Source organism: Xiphophorus hellerii, chromosome 3 (genome assembly GCF_003331165.1).
Source record: "Xiphophorus hellerii strain 12219 chromosome 3, Xiphophorus_hellerii-4.1, whole genome shotgun sequence".
Classification (NCBI taxonomy): domain Eukaryota; kingdom Metazoa; phylum Chordata; class Actinopteri; order Cyprinodontiformes; family Poeciliidae; genus Xiphophorus; species Xiphophorus hellerii.
Genome location: NC_045674.1, coordinates 27,856,476 through 27,880,632, shown reverse-complemented (window position 1 = coordinate 27,880,632; position 24,157 = coordinate 27,856,476). Strand labels below are relative to the sequence as shown.

Here is a 24,157-nt window from a genome sequence, read left to right as displayed (position 1 = left end):
CTTCACAGAATGGCTGTCCACGTTGACTCTCGCGATTAATCTAAAAACTTTAACGCCTTAATGTTACGTAACACAGATAGATCGCATTACCTATTTTGACCTAAAGGCCTCTCCTGCGGAGGGTTACTTAGTTCACGGAAGATCTTGTACTGCGGTCACCTGCAGAGTCGCAAGAGTGAAAAGATGAGCGGGGAGAGTCAAAGGGGTGAGCTCGGCAGCAAATTTCGCTTTAAAATGTTGACATTTTGCCTCATGTCTTCCTGGCAGATTACTGTCAAATAAAGGCCACAAAAGACAAAAAAGTACTGATGGATGTGTGGGTAAGACCATGGTATTATGTAGCCTACTTATAGCAACAATGTCTTATTCTTCCAGTTTATAGTTAACATTTCTAAATTACATTTGAAACAAAATGACTTCTCTTGAACCGTCCTGAATATGAAAATTGAGATGTTTGGTTTGAAACATTTTCTTAAACAGTTTTTGAAAAAGTACATTTCAAGCTTACAAAGTCAAGTATAGTGAATAAATTCTTTAATTGACTGACTACTGGTAAAAAGAAATTTAGCCTCTGAAATCAGGTTGTCTCTGAATGATGTCGTTTTATCTAGGAGTATCAGGTTAAGGGGGACTGAATACAAAAAGCACTCCACACTTTTCATTTTTTTCTTTGGGGGAGGGGGAGGGGTCAGCGGGTTAAACTTGTTTCGAAAACCATGTATCGAAACATCACAACAATTGTGATGTTCTTCCACATCTACAATTGCATCTACAGATTTATTCGGTATAAATCTGAATAAAATGCAATAACGTTTGCGTTCGTAATGTGCCAAAATATGTTAAGTGTTATGAATCTTTTTGCAGGGCACTGCAATGGAGGCGAGTTTAACAAAAATGTCTTAACATTACCAATAAATAGCTGTTGAGATATGTAGAAAAATTCAAAGGATGTGTTATAATGCTTATTAGTCACCTTGCTAACAGTTTGCTTTTTGCCCTTAAAACATTTGCTCCTATTTTTACTCATTCCGTCAGATAATTTCTCAGCAGCTACAGCAGTTTCCATTTTTAGGCTGTCTTGTTGGCATGTTGGAGCAGAAACGAGCGATTTAGGTCACATGCAGATATCCTGCCTTTCACATTTTTGCCATGTGTTGGTCCATCTGGAGCATGCAGCAGAATAACAGGCACAAGCCCGTCTACCATGTACATTTACTCCAAAAGCGGCAAATACATGTTGGGCAGTTAAAGGCATTGTAATGCCGCTTCAATAAATGTTGAATTTTCATCTCTCTTTTTTTTTTTTTTTTGTCTTTATTTTTAAACTGTGTTTCCATCTGCGTGCTTAAGCTGAAGACCTACAAAAACTGGGACTTACCACCTGTTGAGTTTGATGTGAAACACATAAACATAAAAAAAAACAACAACATGAAAGCAAGTGTCCCATTTCAGTTTGATTTAGTTTTTTTTTTTTTTTTTTTTCTACAGCTGCAGGGACTGAGGTCGGAACGCCTCGTGCTTAAAAAATTTAATTAAACACGACTCTGGGTCGTGATCACACATGTCACGTTGGATTTCGGCGTCGGAGTCCCTCCCGAGCGCCGGGTGCGGGGCCTCGTCTAATTATGGAAAAGTTGTCAAGGCGTCGGCGCTCACTGCTTGGCAGCCGCGCGTGGTACCCGCCTGAGAAACAACAGGCTGTCGGAAACCTGCGCCCACCAAAGGCCCGTCGGGCTGAAACCTGTGCCGCGCGCACGCACCCTCGCCTTCCGTCCGCGAGACAGGGGACGTCTCTCCGAGTTATAATTCACAGGGACGGCCGAGCAGTAGGAAGCTGCCGAGCAGAGGTGCTTTCTGGGTAAACGGTCCTTGTTCAGTCCACCACCGGCCAGGCCGAGCGCCGGAAATTTCGCTGAGGGAACAAAAGTCCCTCCGTGTAGCAACTATGCTAAGCTAAAGGTAGAGCAGAGTTTGAGGTCGCTCAGTGTGCATGCCTTTAAAGGAATGCGAATATTATTTAACTTTCTAAGGTTACACACAATATTACGCTTAATAAAACGAAAAGGTTGTTTTTAAAAAAAAAAAAAAAAAAGACGCCCCATTCAGACGTTTGCCAGTAAGGATTTTACAGTACAATTCAACACTAAAACAGTCAGAAGAAGGAAAAAAAAAACATATTCTAAGCACTAAAACCAAACAAACAGCCATTGACGACAAGAATTCAGACCCTTCTGAGTGTCGTAGAGGAACAAAACGCAGGTTCAAGAGTGGGATCAGATCAGAAGTGCATGTTTAGGATTTTTTTTAAATGAGCTAGACTTATAGCAAAAGACAAAAGAAACATTCAGTACGAATAACTCAGTGGGGATGAAAACACAATATGTAAAAGGAACACGCCAGATGTTATGATGAACATCTGCATTGTGAGGGGTTCTTTCTGAATGGGAGGATTATGGATAATAAATGCCTTCCAAAGTATCACCTTATGAACACAAACCTCGGTCTACGTTAGACAAGCAAATATTTTTGCTACTCTTAGTTTGACATCAAAATTCAAATTCAAAAATATTTTATTGGCCCCAAAGGGAAATTAAATGTTGTTGCAACTTATATTCAAATTATTCAGTTCTTGAAAATGGTTGTTGGCAGTAAAGATCTTCTAGCGGTCTGTATTACAGCAAATTTGAAGAAGCCTCTGACTGAAGACACTATTTTTCAAGACAGTCTCATGAACAGGACGGTCAGGGATGTCCATAATTTTATGTAATCTTTCTTAAAGATGAGCTAAATTGGAAGGAGAGCATAGGTGAAGATATATTTTCATCCTTTGCTACTTTATGTCAGTTAATCTTAGGACTGTACTTTGACTGGGCCATTGTAGCGCATGGAATTTGCCGTACAGTTGATATGGTTTGGAGACCCAGAAGAAAACCCAGGGCGCACCAGAGGGACTATGTTTCTCGGCTGGCCTGAAAACAAATTGGGAAGTTGAACCCTTGCCCAGGCTTACACATCGCTTAGAAGTACATTCGTGAGACATAGCATAAGACAGATAATCTGTGAAAAAAAAGAGAAAAAAAATTGAGCTCCTCTGCCTTCTCATAGTGCCAACTACAGAAATACACAGCTTGGTCAGGAACAACCAATATCAGAGCCAGGAAGAGGGTTCTTTGCACTGTCAACCACCTTTGTGTGTGCGCTGCTCACATTTTGCCACTTTCTACGCTACAGCTGCTCCCCACACAACAGAGCCTGCCGTAAATGCTAAGGCTAGTTAGCATTTACGGCAGGATAAACGGCTTTCCTGTAAAGGTAAGTTGCTTCTCTGCCATTAGCACATTGAGCAGCATTGATTGACAGCACTAAGCCTCTCCTCCTGGCTCTGATTGGCTGTTTCTGACTGGAAGTGGTAGATCTTTGCAGAGAGCAATAGTAGAACTGGGAGGAGCTTTATTATTTATTTATTTTGTTAATTTTTTTTTACATGTCTTATACTTTATTGTCAAGACATGGTGACAGTTTTAATAAATGTGTAAAATCAATATTTATTTTTGTAACACATACATACTGCAGCGTTAAGACATGTTATCCCAGAAACGTCCTGAATTTTGTTCCACCCATCAACACTGACTAGTTTACATCCCCACAGTATGACCCTGCCGCCACCATGCTGCTTTATAGGGTTTTCTGGACGAGTGCTCAGTGACATTCTCTTCACTTACAGTATGTCCTCTGGCAAATATACAAGTTATGCACAACGTTTTGTCAGCATGTAGAAATACATCAATATCTGCAGATTAACGTGAAGAAATCTGAAAATGTTTAACGATATCGATAGTTTAGTGAACAATTCTGCCATGACTCTTCTTTCCTCTTTATGTTATGTTTTTTTTTTTAATTAAAAAAAAAAGAAGTTTTTCTCTGTATGTGACAGAGAGCAGCAAAGTACGTGAATGGAGTTTTACATGAGAAACGGAGGCGAGGGGGGAACACCGGCTCATCCTTTAATTAGGTTTTTGTGCCGACATCCATTCTGGTCGCGAATACGTCGATTTGAAAAGGAGGCCGGGGAAAAAGTTGCACGCCGGCTGCATTCCTTTCACGTTTACTGGTGACACTTGGCGATCAATACGCTTCAACTTTCAGCCAGCCACCATCAGCTCTCGCAAATGTGGCTCTTTGTGCCTGAGAGGAAAGCAAAGAGAGCGGCGCACAGGTGCACAGAAAATCCTTGAGGCAGCCTGAGCCTCCGCTGTCCGGCGGACAACAGAGGAGCCGCACGATTCCCGCCGCTGATGGTAGGTGGCTGAAGCAAATCGTTTACAAGACCTTCATCCAAATAGCTTCTTTTTTCCCTCCCTCTCTCTCTGTACTTGTCAAGGCTTGTGGTGCTGGGTGTTTGTGTCGACAGTTTTATATGATTAACCTCGAGGTTTTTTTCAAACAGAATAACCTTTTCTGTTTTTTTCCTCTTTTTGTTAAGTTTCTCGTATATATATATATATATATATATATATATATATATATATATATATATATATATATATATATATATATATTTCACAGCTCATACTTTTCAGATCAGCATTCATACTATAAAGTCACTCTTACAATAATTAGAGCATAAAGTTACTACAATGACTGAAATGAAAAAAGTAAGTAAAAATATAATTACAGCCAACATTAACACTAGAGTGTAGCTCCGAAATATATTTAAATTGTGTAAAAAGTGCTGATTTGTGTTGCGCATACTTTATTAAAAACTAGGGCTGGAAGTAATTTTCTTAATAATCAGTTATTCTGACGATTAACTGGTTAATCATAAAAAAAACCCTGACAGTTTACTTAACGCAATATTAGAGATATATTAAAAGATGCACATAAACAAATAAGTTAGCATTTTACGTAAGAAAATAAACATTTTATTGCCTAAAATGCACAGCATTCCTTTAGTGAGTTTGAACCAGGTGAAGCTAAAACTAGGAAACTTGGGGAGATTTGGGTGAAACATGTTTGTTTTAATCTTAAATGCAAAATGTATATTAAGCCCTGTAGCCCTGTTGGATACACCTTACTGGTGCTGGCTTCTCATGGAAGGTTTGTGCATCAGACATGGATGCTGTGTTAGAAATGTTTGAGATTTTACTTCACTTTGGCACGACAACGTTACCAAGTTACTTCATTAGGACTGAACGACTGGAGGATGGAGTTGGTCATCAACAGTATTTAGGCAGGCTGTGGCGTTTGGATGAGGCTTCAGACTTTACCAAGGAAACCAGGAAACATACTTAACACAGCTTCCTGTAAGTATAACCGTTAATGCTGGGTATTAAATTAGTAAAGACAGCAAAACATGCACATCTGTAACATACCAGTTCATGATTCCATAAAAAACTGTCACAGGAGTAAAGAGCAGCAATTATTAAAAATGTCGATATACTCCTGTGTAACATTTATGTGATTATTTACCATCTCCAATAAGTCTCATTAGTTCAGGTTATCAGTATCTTCTAAAGGGTTTGTTTGATCTATAAAACTCACTATAAAACATTAATCCTAAGAGTAAAAGCAGTCTTTAATAAACTTGATTTGGATACAGCATGCTCTGTATTTAATACGTTACTGCATCTATGTGATTCTAACCTTAGATGCATCAAACACAGCGGGGGAAGCTGAGAGCGTCTCAAATAACGTGTTAGTGCGCCCTCTGGTGGTCATTTGCAAAACCTTAGAGTGCACATTCACTTGAGAGCAGAAACTTTTGAGTTGTTAGGGTTTCACGACTTTCATAGCATGAGTAAGAAAAAAGGCTAAGCCAACCTGACCAATAAGGACAGAGAATGTGAATCATAGGCACTGGAAGTAATGGGAGCTATTCTGGTTTCATAGTTTGGTGGACAGAGAGAGGGAAATGTCAAATGGAAGAGGACAGGGAGGGCGGCTAGACAGAGTCACACTAGCAAATATCCCCTCAGGGTTTGGTGGGGGGAGGTTTACTGATTAGCACTAATCAAAATGTCCAAGTAAGGTGCCATTTAATGAAACTGCAAACAAGGTCAGAGGGGTGTAAGGTTACAGATGCCAGTCTGTCTGTGACTGGCATCCGTCAAAGGCCTGCAGGGCGGCGCCACAATGTGTCAGGCAGAAGCTTAAAGTTAGCTCAGAAAACATGCAGGCGGTGCCAAACCAGCACTCGCTCCATCAACATCCTGCTTCTCCTGCAGAAAAGTAGACAGAAGTAAATGAGAAAACCCATCACCGTATTTGAATGACTGCAACTATGAACAAGTTAATAAAGCAGGATGAGAATGTGTGTGATCTGCTATAATCGCTGTGATGAAAGGTGGGGCGAGTTGTAAACATCAGACTTCATCTTTTTGAGTGGTATTAAGTGTAAAAGCTGAAATATTTAGCAGCAGACGTGGAATATTATCTCATTGTGTGTAAAGTGTATGTAGTGCTATATTTTCTTTTAGGGGTGTTCTACTAAATCTGCCCCCGATTTTCATTCACTGCGTGCAAAATTTAATTTTTTTCTAGAGGTACACTTACAAAATGACCTGCATAGTATACAAGTAGATTTTAATCAATCAATGTGAGCAGCAATTGTCAGTGCAGTAGCTTAACGACTGTAAACTTTTAACTTATTTTTTAGGAGAATTTTGCTCATCTTGTTGGTTCTGCCATGTCAACAAGAAAACAAGCAAAAATCTAAACTTGTGATTAAATCTTAAATTGTTACAAAAATGTATTACGTCTGTTTCAATAAGCTGGCATTATAACAATTTCCCTGACAACCACAGCCAGGATATGCCGTTCACTGAGAATGACTAGCTTAGCTAGACCAAGCTTACTAGCCAGCATTAACGCTGGTGCTAAATTAGCCGGATAAAACCTAGCGCTGTTTAAAAACAAGTGTTAACTTTTATTAGGTTGATAGTCATTCCTCAACTTAAACATTTTAATGCCTAATATTTAATGTAGTAATAAACCAATCAACTACTTAGGCCAACAGCAACAATAGCGAAAAGTTACATATCTCTGAAAATCGGAGCAAAGAAACTGTGAAAAATGTGACAGTCTTTAAGCTTTCTACACAAATGCGCAAAAACACTTAAATCTGGTGACAGTATTTCTGATAAATACTGGCAAAGGATCAAAACCGTCTGCAGCCTGCACACTTAAACTGGCCCCTGGATGGTGCTGACATTGAGACATATTGATTGTGAGGGTAGAACTGGGGTTGCCTAAGGCCAAAATGGGGGATTCAGTGGCTGAGTGAACGGAAGAAATTGGGAGGACCGAACGGCTCTGAGTGCACTGCCTGAGGTGGGACGCCAAGCACTGGATGCTGACTGGTCTGTTTGCTTACTGGGAGCACTGGCTTCAGACGGGCCTGGGCAGTGGGCCAGCCGAGGCCTCTGGTAGCCCACAGACTGTTTGACTAGTTATTGATCGATTAAATAATGTTACTCCCCACTCTCCACAGTTTAACCCACACATATACGGCAGGATCACAAAACGGTTCAGTTCACCTGCTGCGTCCGTTTGTCCTTCATCCTGCTCATATTGTTTGTGCTTTTCTAAGGTGTTGCTTTAATTTACTTTATTATTAAACCTGAGAAGAGAATATTAGTTTTGGTGAAATTACGAAACACACAGTTAAATGAAATCACACGTGGAGTGCCTCAGTTTTGGCAATCCATATGTCACAATGACATCAACTGACCACTGGAGGGAGCCAAAACATCATCCACAGTCCGTTTGAGACGAGCAGGGGAAAATACGGGACTTTTTCATGATTTCTTCAAGAGGAAGAAATCATGAACGTTATAGAGGTTCCTTTTTAACATTTATAACCCTGGGAGCATTAAACTGATCAGACAACGTTTAATCAAAAACTTTTATTTTTTTTATTTGGCAAAGTGTCTGGATTTTAGCCAACACAGTCATAAAATAACTATTACAGTACAATTAAAAAGTTAAGCCATAAACATCCCTCTCTATGTAAAACAAAGTGGTGACAGCAACTGGTGCAATATTTCATAGTGCAAACCAATAATGCTCAAGTTGTCTTTGGTTAATTTAAAGTACATTAATATAAGGTTTGCATACTATGGCAAGCAGTTTTAACATAAATTCGGTCTGACCATCCGTAATTACATTCCAGATATCTAAAAATGCATTTTGACTATCCGTAATGGTAATTTAAGATATCTGCATTTACATTCTGACTAGTAAGAATAATAATTCGAGGCATCTTCAATTAAATTTTGACGAGTCAAAATTCCTTTCAAGATATCTCAAATGACGTCACCGGATTCGTCATTGGAAGGGTCACACATCCGTAATTACAATTTAAGATATCTTGAACGTAATTATGACTAGTCAAAATTACATTTTTAGATATCTGAATGTGTGGAAGCCCCTTTCTGCTGTCCAAACAGTTGCCTGCACAAAATTGACAGTAAATGCCACAATGTAGAAAGAGCTCAGCAATGTTTGGAGAACGCAAAAACTTCATGGACTTTAAAACTGCTTCAGTAATCTGCAAATAATTTCCTGTTTATTCATTCACAAACTGAATGCACTGAAAAAGAGATTTGAAACTGTCAAACCATTTTCAACCTGAAAGTTGTGCATTTTCAAACATCTTTTTTCGTTTTTTCTATTTTTCATTGTTTTATTAAACTTTCAAATTGCCACGGAAGTCAGGGACGTTTTGACTGTACAGAATACATATTCAAGATATCAGTAATGTCATTCTGACTAGTCAGAATGCTAATTTAAGATATCTTAAATAGAAAAGCTGTGTAATTCAAGATTCATTTAGAGATATCTTAAAAGGAATTTTGACTAGTCAAAATTACAATTCAAGACATCTCTAATTTAGTTTTGTCTAGTCATTATTTCCTTTTAAGATATCCATAATTTAGGTTTCACTAGTCAAATTTACATATCTCCTATCCAAAAATACATTTAAGAATTTTGGAGTCAGAGATATATTTAATTAGAATTATGACTGGTCAAAACTAAAATCGAGATATCTTGACTTTACTTTTTGACTAGTCATAATTTTATTGTAGACATCTGAAATGTGTATTTCAGATAGTCAATAATTCATTGTAGATATTTTGAACTGAAGTTTCCATACAACTCTATGGTGAATCTGATGTCATTTCGACTAGTCAGAATGTAATTAGAGATATCTCAAATCACTAAAAGGTGTAGTCATAAAACAATTTGAGATATCTGGAATGTAAGGGCGGTAAAACCGAATTTATGTTAAAACGGCTTGCCATATACATACGTCTTTTACATCCCAGCTCTCGATCCTTGGATAACATTGCACGTCAGTGGTAATAATCAATTTTAAGGGCTTTTATTTGTTGTTGTGTTTTGGTTTCTGTGTGCAGAACATCAAAGTTTGCACGACTGCACAGCTATGCAGTCCTCTGGCCACTGGTACGAGTCAAAGGCGAAGTCGTCGTAGTCGGTGCTATAGCAGATCGAGCGAACGTGCGCTTCTTTGTCGGACGGCTCGGGGCGAAGAGTGGCCATTTTGTGGTGGTAAGCGTAATCCATGATCTGTAAATGGAAAATTTTGGGGGCGGGATGGAATTATACTTCTCGCTGTGTTCGAATGTCGACATGACAGGCTGGATTTAACTTGGTGCTCAGGGTCTCACCTTAGCAGCCAGTTTAAGAGAAACCTCCCTGATGGAGCTGAGAGGAGGATAGAGTCTTCCCTCGGCGAGATCCTTGTCAGTCACCTGGTCAGCAAGCGCCTGCAACAAACCGCTTATGTCAGCGTGAAGAAGCTAATCCAGCTACTAGGAGGAATTGCTTTCGTTTCAAGATGATCCAGAACCTATATAAACATTTATGGGGGAAAAGAAAATAGGCATCTTATCTCATAATTACAAGATCCGGATGTTGTAATTATGAGAGAAGAGCTTGTAATTAGGAGACAACAGGAGAGGTGCCACTTAAAGACACAGAACGTCTGGTATTCTGTCGCTGGTATTCAGGGACTCCCATGGAGAACCATCGCTTTAATTAGGGATTGATTTTCATTTTCCGAGAGTAAGAATGTACATTACCCATCGATGCTCGATAATAAACTGTTTGTGGAATGGCTTTATTCTTTCAGCATGGCAACGGAGCCTAAAGTATTGACAAGTTATGCGACAGCTGACGAAAACCGTCAGAAAAAATAAATCTTTGAATGCATTTTGTAATACTTTCTGCCGCATTATGTAATAATGTTATTATATTTTGAACCGATTATTAAAAATGCAGTGGTTGCTATTTTAAAAACATCGACGGTGTAATAATATGGCTAATTAGAGGATGTGAGCCATTGTTTGTGTTCGTCTTAATCAATATGCTTCTAAGAATAATCACGACTTAGATTATGCATTTTCAACTTTGATCAATAAATATAAACTTTTAGTTGCCGAGACTCAGACTCTTAAACCCACATGTCATTCAAGGCAAAACAATCAAAACACGCAACTTTTTCAACGCACTGGTTTTTACGAGATCTTATCTCGTATTGACGAGATACAATAAATAACGTCTAGCAGGATTTAAGGCTACAATATTTTGTCTTATTATGTAATGCCTCATTGCATTATGTAGCAATGTAATGAAATAAGGAGTTTAAATGTAGCAAAACATCATTATAGCCACGTTAGGCAATTACACAGACAAAATGTAATACAATCCGTGAATGTGTTTTAAGGTAGAGGGCTCTGATGATGAGTCTGAAAAGTCACCGAAAAGAGCAAAACTTCGGTGTTTATTGACCAAAGTTTCAATTTAAATCTGCAACATGATCGTTATGAGAAGTGTAATTATCAGGATGTTTATGATTGTTTATTACTACATTCCATCATCACTTCTAAAAAAAATTAACTACCTCCATATTTTGTACTAACTGCCACAAAATGTAATGTTCTTACATAATATGGCAGAAAGAAGGAAAAAAATGCGTTCAAAAAATGTTACATTTTGCGTCTATTATCACATAAGGCCGTTTTAACGATGCTTTCTTACATTTTTACATAATGCAGCATAATAGCACAGCCCATCTCTAAATCCTCAGTGTAAGCTTTCATCGTTCAATTCAATTTAGTGCTCATCTACAACCGTTCGTGCATCACCTCTGCAGCAGTCAGGAAGACATCCTCAGTGATATGTCGCAAGGCACACGCGGTGACGCCCAGGCCCACGCCCGGGAAGATGTAGGCGTTGTTGCCCTGACCGGGATAGAATGTCCTCCCATCAGGCAGGGTGACGGCGTCAAACGGACTGCCGCTGGCGAAGATGCCACGCCCCTGCAGCAAGAGGGAGTTCAATGTAATGCAAGTTAACCTCTCGGCCTCATTATAGACATCTATAGACCACTATATATATGCACTGAGAAATCAGCTGTGGGAATTGGGCTTACTAGTCTTATTTCCAAAGATTTAAATGTGGCTAAACCAGTGGTTCCCAAAGTATGGGGCGCACCCCATAGGGGGGGGGCGCAGGACTATTGCAGGTGGGGCACGGGAAGCGGTATGGATGAACAAAAAAAAAGAAACCAGTTACACAAAAGTGTTTCACTATAAAGATGGTTTGTAGTTTGTTTTGTTGCAACCTGAAGTGTGAAATAAACTTCAGTGGAGTTTGAAAACAAAATATGTGTTTAGGTTTATGTCCGGTTGTCTGATGTGTGCCCAGCTAATTTTTTTTTTTCTTTTTGGGGGGGATTTTATTGTAATCCATAGGGGGGCCCAGAAAATCTTTGGAAACCACTGGACTAAACTAAAGTTTAGTTAAAGTCATAATTATTAGCTCCCCCAATGAAATCACACTTAAGATTACCATGGAAATAAAACCATAATTAAAACAAAAAAGTTATACTTGTGCTGCTTCCAAAACAACAGAAAACAAAATCTTCACAAAGTTTGATGATTATATTTTATAAACGTGCCAAGTTGTAAAAGGAAAACTGAAAATTGACAAGAAAAAATTTTTTAGCCCTGCTCTGCTTTTTATTTTTTTTATTTCCAAGACAAATCTGGTTGCGCCAACAACAGCAGCAACACTTTTCGGTGTGGAAGTTGTTTCTCACAGTTAGCTATTTTAGCTATTTCCTGTAACAGTGAGGTGTTTAAAATGAAGTCGGTGGAAGAGCAGAGGTGTTGGAAGCTATTTCGAAGAACGATTGATCCAGGCTGCGACAGAGTGAGAGAGAGCAAGACTTGCACAAGCTTGTTTAAAATTTAAACTTCATAATAATTTTTGTTTGTTTTTAAAATAATAGTTACACAACGTCTTACATAGCTCATCCATTCACACAGCAGTGTGTAGCTACCGGTGCTCCTACTATAAATATCTAATGGCTAATCCTGGCAGACAAAAATAATAATAATTACACCGTTAACCACAATGCAGCACTGCGTACCTCTGTGAATGTGTAGCATTGCTCAGCAGTACACTCGGCTTTGCTTGTTGGATTGCTGAGGGCGAAGATGATTGGTCGTTCATTGAAGGAAGCCATGTCCCTGATGATCCGCTCAGAGAAAGCTCCGGCAACAGCGGCAGCACCTGAGATTCAATAACGCTGAAGTTCGGTACTGCACCGTGTCTGGAAACGATCTGCTGCTGTCTGACAACATGAACAAAAGTGTTGCTCACCAATGATAGCTGTGGGTTTCAGATCCCTGACCACATCCTCCAGGTTTCTCATCTGAGGATGATCATGGGCGAATCGCTCCTTCTCATGGGTCAGGTTGTCCCGGCCCTAAGGATGCCGAGTGAGGGGATCAAGTTTAAAAATATCAAAGAAAAAACAAATTAATCATCGGAAAAATATGATTAACCTGCATCTCTTCTAAAAATGGTCACAAGCCTGCTATGTTGGTTTGAAATGCAGAAAATACCCTGAATATTTTTCCTGAATATTTGAACATACAAAATCTTCCAGGCAGGTAAAGTAACTTGTATAGTTCCCTAACCCATAGTGCCACCACAACGTTTTCTTAACTCTACCAAGTACTTTTAATCATTCATCCATTCCGAGGAAAAGTTCAAAGTGAAAACCAGGATACTAAATTTTGTTCTTAAAAACTCCAAAATGACATTTCTTAAAGGGGCAGTGTTATGTAAGAATCCACTTTTTTGAGCTTTACATCATGTTATAGTGTTATTCTTCCATTGAAAACATACCTGGAGTGTTGCCTTGATTCTTTCAAGCATATTTGAGAAATCCTTTGATCTCCCATGGCAACCAATGGGCTGTGAAAAACGCCTGGGTGAACCTACCGCCAAATTATAGGAGCTACTTCTCAGTGAAATGCTGGTAAAAACATTGTTAAAGGATTACTAGAGGAGCCATGTTGTGATGACTTCCTGAAGGCGAAGACTCAGAAGGAGCTGGCGCTTTTAAAGAGACAGAGTCCCAATTTAAAGGCATTATGTTGCAAAGTAAAATCTAAGTCATATTTAATATATTTTTTTTAATAACTGAAGGTAACAGTTTATTGGTTGTGCTATAAAAACACATAAAACTGCCCCATTAATGTTTTCTCACAGCAGAAGTTCGGTTTAGTTTGCATGTGTTTGCGTGCATGTGTGTTTTCAGGCCTACTAAGACACCTTTACGATGAGTCCCTTTGAGTCAACCATCCAGATTTTTTTCAAGCTCTCTTCTTTGCCAAGTCCCTCCTTCTCCATAGCCATGGAGATGAGCTCGGCAATTCCCATCGCTGCCTGGAAACAGCAGAGAAGAAAGGGGAGAGAAAAGGACAAGAGGAAAAAAGAAAAAAAAAACAGATGCAACTTTATTTTTACTCTGAAAGTTCTGGCTTCAAAACGCGTGACACTGTGCCTCATTGGTTACATTAAAGACTAGGCCATCTTTTTTTTTTTTTTTACGGCTGATGCACGAACCTCTCCTGCCCCTTGGAACACAATGGTGTGGTTGCTCATTTTGCTTCTGGTGACGCGGAGGGCGGCGAGGAGTCCCGCTACTGCTACCGCTGCTGTGCCTGAAGAAAGAGACCGGAGTCAATTAGACTTTTCTAACACTGTGCTACATTAATGCTACTGTGCTGTACGTTAAAAGACTGAGTTTCGAATGGATTTGAAAGAAATAAAAAATAGCAGATCAGAGCTGCAGTTAGTTTTGGGGTGAATACCGTACATGTCTTACGGTATACGTAAAAGAAAGGCCTGTCTTTTTGTCCTGAGCTAAAACCCTTAAAAGAAACAACTGTCGTTCAACACTGAAGACTCAGCTCCTCATTAAGCTTATTAATGACATGAAGAACAACAAAATGTTCCACACTCTGACATTTTATTGGCTCACTGCTGACTTTATTGTTCTGCGGCGTCTCAGCCTTTCCGTTCAGAACAGACTGATCTTTCTTTGCCATGGTCTACTACTGCTACTGGGCCATCAGTGGCGTTACGGTGTAGAGATTGGGATTACCGATCCATGTGTGGAAATATTGTCCAGTGACTTGCAGGAACTCGAGGGAGAAAGTTTACACATTTGTGTCTTTTTACGGATTTATAAACTAAACTTTCACTTAACTCCTGAAGAGTTTTGTCCATCTTTGAGACCAGTTTACGCCCAAACATCAACTTCCTGTCTCGAGCTATTCTTTCAGCGTTTCCACATAATGTCCTTTCATTGTGACGCCATCTTTTAGGTGGAGTGCACCAGTTCCACAACCTTATGGTGCCACTGTATTTCACAGTTGGATGAAGGTTCAGAAGATGCCCCTTTTTTCCTCCAAATGCACAGCAGTGGTGATTACCAACACTTCATTTTTTTTTTGTTTTCATCAAACCACAGGACACATGTTCAAAATGTGAAGCTGTGTCCTGACCTTTGTCTCTGTAGGACTTTTCAACCTGTGGTATTGCTTTTCCTGTTGCTTTTGGAGCAATGGCTTCTTCCTCTCTGAGCGTCCCTTCATCTCAGCGATAAAATAAATAATTTTAATGTGGATGAACACATGGCAGACGGCCATATTTATGCCTGTCTACATGATGAATGGAGCATCTTCAGGGATCCTCGAATGGAAGCCAAGGATGAACCAAACCTATGAAGGGTCACAATTCTGTTCCTCATATTTTGGCAATTGCTTTTTTATTTTCCCATGATGACACACGCACATGTATGCCTTTGATTACTTTAAATGTTGTGTAATCAGCAGTTTTCTGAAGTCATGACAGCAATACACCATAGTGACAGATACATTACTATATCACAAAGTCATAGTTAGGCAGGTCGCAATAAGCAATAAATTAATTAATCGCACGATAAATTAAAACAATCTCAATAATTGATCGTTTTCTCTTTTTCTACCAAAAGCTGGATCACAGAATCTTCAGTCTGTTGTTTTGGTCTCAACTAGACCTTTTTTTTTGAAGGACAATTTTGTTTACAGAGACTTTATCATTCATTTTGTTTCTTATTTCTGTTGTTGTGTTTACTTATGTTGGATATTTAAAATGTCTTCCAATTCCAGTGTTAAATGTTTAATAGAATTTAAAGTTTATTGAACCATGAGAACGTGTTCGTGCATTATTATGTCAGTAGAGTTATATTACTTGAAAATGGTCTCAAAACAACAATATTATTGTTTATCTTGATAACTTCTGGTGACAATTTATCATCCAGCAAAATTTGTGATTGTGACAGGCCTAGTCATGGTATACTTAGTATATGGGGACTTCTAAATTTGAAGGAATCGTTGACGCAGTTTCTAAAATTGTGTCCGTCAATATTCTGGCAATAGTTGAATAGAAATCATTTTGGTTGTCCTGACTGACGTAAAACAAGAACAGATGAGTTTGATTCAATGTGAAATAGCAGGAAAAAAAACCTACATCTGTAAAAATCTGGTTTCAAATGCATTATCTTTCTTTTCAACTGGACAGCTTTTATCAAAAGCCTTTTACAGTGGCTTTTGATAAGAGCCGTTATAGTCCAACATGTGCTGTTGCTCCTCTGGTCTCTTTGGTTCTCTTGTCCTTCTCATCAATCTTTTCTGCTGCTTTAACCTCACTTTTTCCTCTTCATTCATCATTGTAAACCAAAATCTCTTGATACTCTGTTGGTGTTGTCTGAACGGCTTCCCCGGTTACCTTGGATGTCATCGTTGAATGTGCAGTATTTGTTGCGGTACTTGCTCAGCAGTCGAAAAGCGTTGATGTTTGCAAAGTCCTCAAACTGAATCAGACAGTCCATGCCATACCTGCAAAGCAGAGGACATGCATTTTATTCATAGCTAAACCGCCACTGCTGTGAAGCACGCAGTGGGAGAAAACATACGCAATCACGAGGTGCGACTCAGCTCAGAGGGAGGAGCTGCCGCTCAACGCGGCACAGCAACACGAGCAGACAAGAGGAAGTGTTGACCTTTAGCTGTTAATTGAAAATGAAGCTTTGTGGAGAGAAATGCAATAGAGCTTTTTCCACCTGCACGCCCCCATGTGATTTTAGAACACCCCAGGAGGCGTTTTAACGAGGGAGCTCAAACACCCAATAAAAAGCAGGGTAACAAACATCTGATTTCAAGGGAAAGAGCCAAAGCAGTAAACCAGCGGTGTTCGGTTTTACAAGTTGCTGCTTAGACCACCTACACTACCCAGACAACACCTGTAAGCTTCTCAAAAAAAAAAACAACACATCTCTTAACAAAACTTAATCCCAGCACTACAAGTTTGTAAGTTAGATTCAGCAATGACAGAGGGGAAGGCTTCCCCGGTTTCCAAGCCTTCCAACGGATGCTGAGGAATTTCCTAGAGGTTTGCATCTGGACCTGTGACAGAGAAGTTTCTCCTCTGTTGAATCGGGAATCAAAATGATTCTCTTCTTCGTTTCATGTCATTCTTTACATCCTTTAGCCTTTTCTGTAAGATTAAATATCGTCACCCTCCTAAAATAATGACCTAGGTCTTTTTTTTTTTCCTGAAAGTATTTCAGTCAAAAAAAGAAAAAAAGCTCTCAACAAAAAAAAAAAGACTTAGTGCTGTTATTTTGGGAGGATGACGATATACAATATCATTTTTAAAGGCAAACACTGTGTTGTTAATAGGGACAATTTTAACGTCTTTGTGCAGAATTTTGTTCTGCCTCATTCTGACAAACAGGTCAATAGTGTCAACAAACTGCGACTTCTACAACAGAGAAGTTTAATATTCTAAAAGTTATTCTAAATATGAATATACTGATATAAAAATGACAGAGTGCCCCCATCAGAACCACCAGAACTGATTTTAACAACAGTAAGAATGGCGGCTGCTGCTTGATAGCAGACGGACCAAAACAACGTAGTGCTTCATTCTGGAAGGAAACAGTTTTTTGACTTTTCTTTTTCTGCCTTTTCTTTATTGTAGAATTGGAAAATGAAGCAGGACCATGTACAGCCATGTTTAAAGGTTCATTTATTTCAGTAAATGCACAAAGTGAAACAGTTAGAAAATAATTGGTCTTTATTTCTGTTAATTATGATTTGTTTCTGTTAACAGCTCATGAAAATGTGACATTTAAGATTAGAAAATGACATCAGATCAATAAGAAAACATAATGCAGAAAAATGGGCTTACCAAAAAGCAATGTTTAATACCTGTTTAAAGGTTGTTGTTTTTTTTTTTCAAAAATATCTGGTTTTTTTTGTTGTTGTTTTTTAAAGAAGGCAAACAAGCCTCATCGTATTGGGAGGAAACTAACACTGCACATCTCCTTGAACACGGTGCCTCCACACGGTAGTGGCAGGATCAGAGTGTGGGAGTGGGGAGGTTTCTGTTTTCCGCAGAAGTTTAGGGAGAAATCCTGCTCTGAACTGCGCATGTTCAAAACGAGGCCGTGGAAAGAAAACAGAAGAAGGTTCGTCTGAACTGGAAATTAAATACAACACAGTTTCTGTTCCAGTGACAGAGCGATGGAGGAAATTGAGGACAGGCTGGATAAACATCAGCGTCCAGGACCGAGACACTGGATAACAGAGAGAGGTGCTTGTTTTCAGAGCCATCCTTTCCTTTCTGTTTCCAGGTATTCCGGTCTCCTTCGCTTCCCTGGATATTACCGTGGACCTCTGTGAGGAAAGCACTGTCATTGAACAGCTCAGTAAAGCGGTTTCCCTGTTACGGTGACTGCAGAACCGCTTAGGTCTGCAAAGAGCTGGGCGGAAGTGAAGCAAAAAAAAAAAAAAAAAGGAAAAAAAGAGATAAATTTCAGATGCAATAAAACTTTATGTCCTGATGAGAGACTTCTCTCCTGTGACACACAGCAGGACACTGGACGCCGCGGCGCAGACGCCGACGGCGGCGCGAGCTTCCTGCCAGCACCGGAGCAGCGCCGACACGAGGGAAATGTGTTTTCTATCAGACACGCAGCGCTGCTGAGAGGCGGCAACAAAGTCGAGGAATTATGAGGCCAAGAATGGGAGCTGTAAACATTTCATTGTGTTGCGGCTCGAGGACACGGAGACGGGCGACAAGCGCGGGGTGGACGCGGGCGCTGCCCCATAGCCAAGCAAAGCAGCGTGGCCGCTGCGAGCGAGAGGTCACGCGAGTTCACGGGCTGGCTCAAGACGATTCAGAGGAGAGCCGCGTTCGTCTGCTGCCGCTCGGGCCCGCTCGCTGCTTCCTTTTAACTTCAGCTCGAAATAGATCTTTTAAGCGCAAACCCTAATTGCCTCTCAGATTGAACATAAAATAAACGCATGCATACTTATGAGCTTTCGGTGACCACAAATTGCAGAGGGAATATCTGTGATTGTGGTGTTAAACAAAGGAACATTGCCTCTCTGCTGAGGCGCTTCGTTCTGATGTACGCACCAATAAAGATAGGGTTCTTGTTTTGTGTGTTTTTTTTATTTTTAACAATGTGTGTAGGGGTGGGGTGGGGAGTGGAGGGGTTGTCAAAAACGAAGCTTCTGTTCAGCGATCGGTGCCTTTGTTTTGCGTCTGTAACTTTCACTGGACACCCTGGGACATCAGAAAGTCCCAACGTGTTCCCACGCCAACTAAATTAAAGAAAACGACAAAAATGGAAAGACATGATTTGCTTTTATGTTCTTACAGAAGAATTATGGGCAGAAACCTACAGCAGGCTAAGGCACACCCAGGAGATTTAAATAGCTTAGTATTATTCCTGACCATGTTCTAAAAAGCAAACTAATCCCTGAGCAGCAGAGGTCGTGCCCAGCTACCATACGCACCGAAAAAAAGGTGGATTTGTGAGCATTGACCATGTAATTGTGTAACTTAGCATTTTGAAAATACATTTGTTTAATGGGAGCACACCAATTAAAAAAAAAACTAACAAAATAAACCTCTACTTTTTTGATTAAAATAATTGGGCCCTATGTGAGTTTTTTTTTTTTTTTTTGGCTGCATCGAAATTGGTTCATTTGGCAAAACTGAAATGGAAACTTTTTTCGCATCACACGAATCACATGATCAAAACCGCCATGTTGCCACTGGCGCAAACCAGGAAGAAGAAGACGACAGGAAGTAGTAGGAGGATGATGGCATGACATGTTTTTTAATGACTCACCGTATGAACAAGCTTATTCACGTTCGATTTCAATGGCACATCTTATTTAATGGAGCCACTGAAACTGTGAAATAGTGATTTTTCAACATTAGTGGAATACTGAAAGTTTTGCGCACATTTGTAATAGAAACAGCTACCGGTGCAGAAACAAAAACAGTTAATGTGTGACAATGGGTGATTTAAATCTGTTTTGGACTACCATCTAATTCAGATTGTCATTCCCACTTCATAAATTATCAATTTTAAGAAATGCAAACTTCATTTGTCTGTCTCCTTTCAAAGTTGGGGTATGCAAGTTTTATATATAAATATATAAAAAACTTTTTTAGATATTATTTAAAACTGTCACTATGCCGTGACAGTGTAAAATGAGACAGATAATCTGCGATAAGATTAAACTCCTCCATCTCCTCCCAGTGCTAACATGAAGAAACCATTCCGGGTCAATCTCTTCACAATCTTTTATGAAAAGTGCTTTGTGAAGCTCTTCATGGTGAGCTACACTAAAATGACCTAGACATCTTTTAAATATGAAACTTTTCACGCATTTTTTTCATACATCAACATTTAGATCATTGCATATGTGTGTTGAAGAAATTTGAGCAATAGAACCTCACAAGTATTGAAACCAATAAGGGGCGGTGGGGGGAAACCAGTAGTCTGTCAAAGCAATCTGAGCCATTCTACCAAAACAACACAAGACTGTTTTTTTTTTTTTTTTGCCTGTAACTTTTACCTTCCTGTGATTTATGAGTCACCACAAGAATATGTTGAACAGAAGCCAGGGTTTGCAAAAACTTTAAGACTGCTGCAGTTGTCTTGGGGGATCTTTTAGCCGACTTTAAGAATCTCATCAAGATCTAGAGATAATTGCAGATGGTTGATGGAAAGATATGACAAAGCAAACATTCCTCATTTCCGTGTGTTTGTTTAGTCTATAGCGCTCATTTAGGTTCCTATAGATGTAACAAGTGACTCTTTCAAGAAACTCAATCTGGTGTTATTACAGCTGAAATGTGCCACTATAGGGAAGTAGCGCAACACGTGGTTCTTTTCCTTCCAGTGCTGAGACTGGAACCTGATGAGGAGGTACGAACCGATTCATTTAGCAGGAGCGCCGTCACGAGGGCCGGAGAGCCCGGGACGACCAAAACAAAGGTCACAGACAAGGGCGCTCTGTCCAAACACAGCTGTCGAATCTGTGTGTATATCCGAGCATTTGTGTACACACACACACGCATTCATAGGATGTGTGTTACCTTTGTCCCTAAGGGGTTTTGTGGAGGAGGCCTTAATAAATCCCCAGCCCACTCCCGTTCTCCAGACCAGCATCTCTCAGCACACATTATTTCTCAAATCCCTGAGCCGTCATTAAAAAAAAGAAAAGAAAAAAAAGACACATTCTGCATTCTTTCTCTCCCTTTCTGTTGCTCCCTCCATCGGCCTATCTGCCCGGTCCTCACTTTTTTCAGTGCCAAGAGTTTTAAAATAGCTGATAGCATTCCTGTAGTATTTGTGTGCCAACCAGCCTTGTATGGGAAATGTCTCAAATCCCCAACCATTCAAAAAAAAAAAAAAAAGACCAAAAAATATTAACTGGGTTGTTCGGTTTTGAAAGACGTCAGGTTGCTGGACAAACTAAGTGCGTATTCACACCAGCCCTGTTAGGTTGGCTTTAATCAAACTCTAGTTTTTTTGCCTCGTTGGTTTGGTTTGTTTGGGGAATGAATGAATGAGGAATCAAATTCTGATGCAGACCAAACTCTGAATTCTGGTCCACATAAAAACCCGGGTTTTGGTTAATTTAAAGTGAACTTTGGTGCACTTTGAATGCATGAATGCCAAGTGGACCGGAGGCCGCGCTAAAGCAGGAACCGGACTAAGATGCAGGGTATTCTGGGTAAATATGACCAAAACAAAGTAGTGTGTGTCCGGCGCTAATTTTACCAAAAGGAAAAGAAATTATACAACTTCTAAAATCTGACGCCTCTCCAGTTTTGTTTACACTTCGTGAAGAAAGTTGTAATAAGTGTCTCCTTCAGAGGTTTCTCTTCAGTGGTTCTTGGCGCAGCGCCACCACAGGCGAGGAGGAGAACGGGTTTTTCAAAGGATTTGGTTTTGTGTCACAGAGCAGTGTGAAAACGAAAGTATAGAAATGCCCAACCAAGGACTGGACTGGACAAATTGCAAATTTGCTCTTGATGCAACGCATCAGTTTCATACTTGTTCTGTTCTATGTTTGCGTTAGTTGTCCCTGTTAAGTAAATGAATGGCTGAAATGAGAAGAAATATACATTATTGGGTCATCCTGCTGGATGTTTCGGACGCATGAAGATTCAGTTGTTGATAATTCTGGCAGTCAAAAAAAAAAATTAGTTATAGATATTTGAATAGCTCCATAATAACATGCAATGAAGGACTAAATCAAATTAAAAGGTTCTCATTACTTTGATCCAGAAAATCCTAATGTAAGAAATGTTCAAATCTCCTTCTACTTTTGTCACAATCTGGCAGTTTTCAGTGGTCTGTTGAATAGGTCAGCACAGTTCAGACTCATTTACAAACATTGTTTTTAAGCCATCTGAAACATGCTGAACTCAAGTCACTTCTGGCTAAAAATATTTAATCTGAAAGCAAAACATTTCTGGCACCGTCTGTGAAATAAGGAGTCAAGTGTAGATTATTATTATTTTATGCTTGGGTCTCAATAGTAAACCTACTGCAGTTTCACTTCCGATACCGACATCTGAAGTTTAGTATCGGCTGATACAGAAAAACAGCTGAAATGAACAAAAATATATATTTTTTTAAAACAGACAAATGTATTTGATGATAAATTTATTTGATAACTCTGCACCAGTACAGCACATTTAAGTACACCAACAGCTTCACAAATTTGGTCAAATATGCAAAAACAAAACTTTAATTTGTTCAGTCAGTGCAATTAGGAGAATAACAGCCAATAAAAAAATAATAAAGAAACTGAAACTGTTGATAGAACAATAGATTGACTATCTTGTTCAAATATGGAAAAATAAAACTGCAACAAACCTTCAGAATGGTTCAGAAAGTGCAATTAGGAATTAGGGAATACCAGATCTAGAATTTTTTTAAATATCGGGACCGATACAGATATTATAATCGGATCGGTGCATATTTGATTTAAACTATTTGTTTGTGTGTTTTTGTCTGGTGTTTAAATGTATCAAACCAGAGCAAGAGTAAATTCTCAAAACTCCAGAGCATCTTCTTTCTTTCTTTCTTTGCTGTGAGTGTGTGTAGTCATGTTACTGGGATCATTGTGAAAACTCAGGAGCTCAGTTGGACGGCCTCAAACCAAACACAAGACTGCATCACTAATCGATCCCCCTGAGCAAGGGGCAGCTTTGACCGAAAGACTAAAACTAATTTTATCCCAGACTTCTGCTCGTCGATGATGACTCAGTGTGGAGTATTTTAGCCCTGTTTAGATTCTTAGAAAACTAAACGTGAATATTACTTTGGCGCTGTAATCATTCATTGAACGTCTGAGCCCATAATTATTCATTTTCCGCCAATCTGGCTCCGGCGGGGAGAAGAAGAAGAAAAAAAAGAGGCAACTCTGTTCCCTGCATTTGGGAAGCTACCCGGTTATTAAAGTCATGGTTTCCTGTTGCCAGCTGGAGCAGACCCAGACCCAGACCCAGACTTCTCTCCCTGGACTACAGTCTCTGTGGGTTGAGGATGAGGCTTAACCAGGCCAATGTGTGTGCATGCATGGCTTCGTGGCACATGGGCACAGACATGATGGTACGCGGAGGAAGAGTGTATGAAGGTTCTAATCAGAAACATGACTGAAGGAAACACACAGGGTAATAATCAGACCAACCAGAGTCAATCTGTCTCAAACAATTCCAGCTCCTCAAAGGAAGGTACAGCTCAGATGAGAGTCAACCAAATAAGTAACACGTCCAAGCAGTAAACTTTAACAGAGGCTTGTGCAGTCTAATTAAAGAAGAAACAATGAGCAATATAAAAATGTTTAATGCATTAACATGGCATTATAAAACAACATTAACTATGTTTTTTGACTGGAAGGGGTTTTAAGTACTTTTCCTGGATCCTGTTACCAGGATAAGCAGAGAAAAACAACAAAATAAAGGTGCCCTTGCCCTAATGTACCCTATTGTACTCCAGCTCTAACATCCTCAAAACACTCTTTGGTGAGGGAATGAGGAGGACTCCACGGTAGCTATTTTCAGTATCGGTGTGGTGTTTAAACTTAAGTCAGAGGAGGCATATAGGTGTAAAAAGCCTTTTGAAAGAAACTTACCGTAATGTCTGTCATCCATTTAGAGAGAGAGCAAGAATTTCAGCAGGTATCAGGAAGGCCTAATCCAGTTTAGTAAAGTTTGACTGAACTGGATTCTGAACCAGTTCTCTGTTTTAACTATTTAAGCTTCAACCTTTGTCTTTAACATGCCAACAGTCTTTCGGAAGCCTCCAAGTTAAGGAAAGTATCAACGTTATAAGGGGAATCCACAAGTCCAGGAGACTCAGTTTGATTAGGGACCAAAACTGCAACATTGTTACATTTTTGTCTGGTGC

General features: G+C 39.5%; 1 protein-coding gene and 1 long non-coding RNA gene across 3 annotated transcripts in view; one reads left to right on the top strand and one right to left on the bottom strand.

The window, feature by feature from the left end:
- Positions 1-7,889: 7,889 nt before the first annotated feature.
- The window catches only part of me1 (malic enzyme 1, NADP(+)-dependent, cytosolic), an 88,411-nt gene continuing 72,143 nt past the window's right edge, over positions 7,890-24,157 (bottom strand). For both annotated transcript variants that reach the window (XM_032559184.1, XM_032559185.1), the window contains 8 exons: positions 16,153-16,262; positions 13,945-14,042; positions 13,651-13,764; positions 12,691-12,796; positions 12,458-12,600; positions 11,169-11,342; positions 9,690-9,788; positions 7,890-9,588 (listed from right to left, as the gene is read on the bottom strand). In XM_032559184.1, the coding sequence (XP_032415075.1) occupies positions 9,421-9,588; positions 9,690-9,788; positions 11,169-11,342; positions 12,458-12,600; positions 12,691-12,796; positions 13,651-13,764; positions 13,945-14,042; positions 16,153-16,262 (1,012 nt within the window). In that variant the 3' untranslated portion in view covers positions 7,890-9,420. The remainder of the gene's footprint in view (positions 9,589-9,689; positions 9,789-11,168; positions 11,343-12,457; positions 12,601-12,690; positions 12,797-13,650; positions 13,765-13,944; positions 14,043-16,152; positions 16,263-24,157) is intronic.
- LOC116717657 (uncharacterized) lies at positions 17,402-18,876 on the top strand. The gene is made up of 2 exons (XR_004338782.1): positions 17,402-18,021; positions 18,300-18,876. It is a non-coding gene; the product is annotated as an uncharacterized LOC116717657 (long non-coding RNA).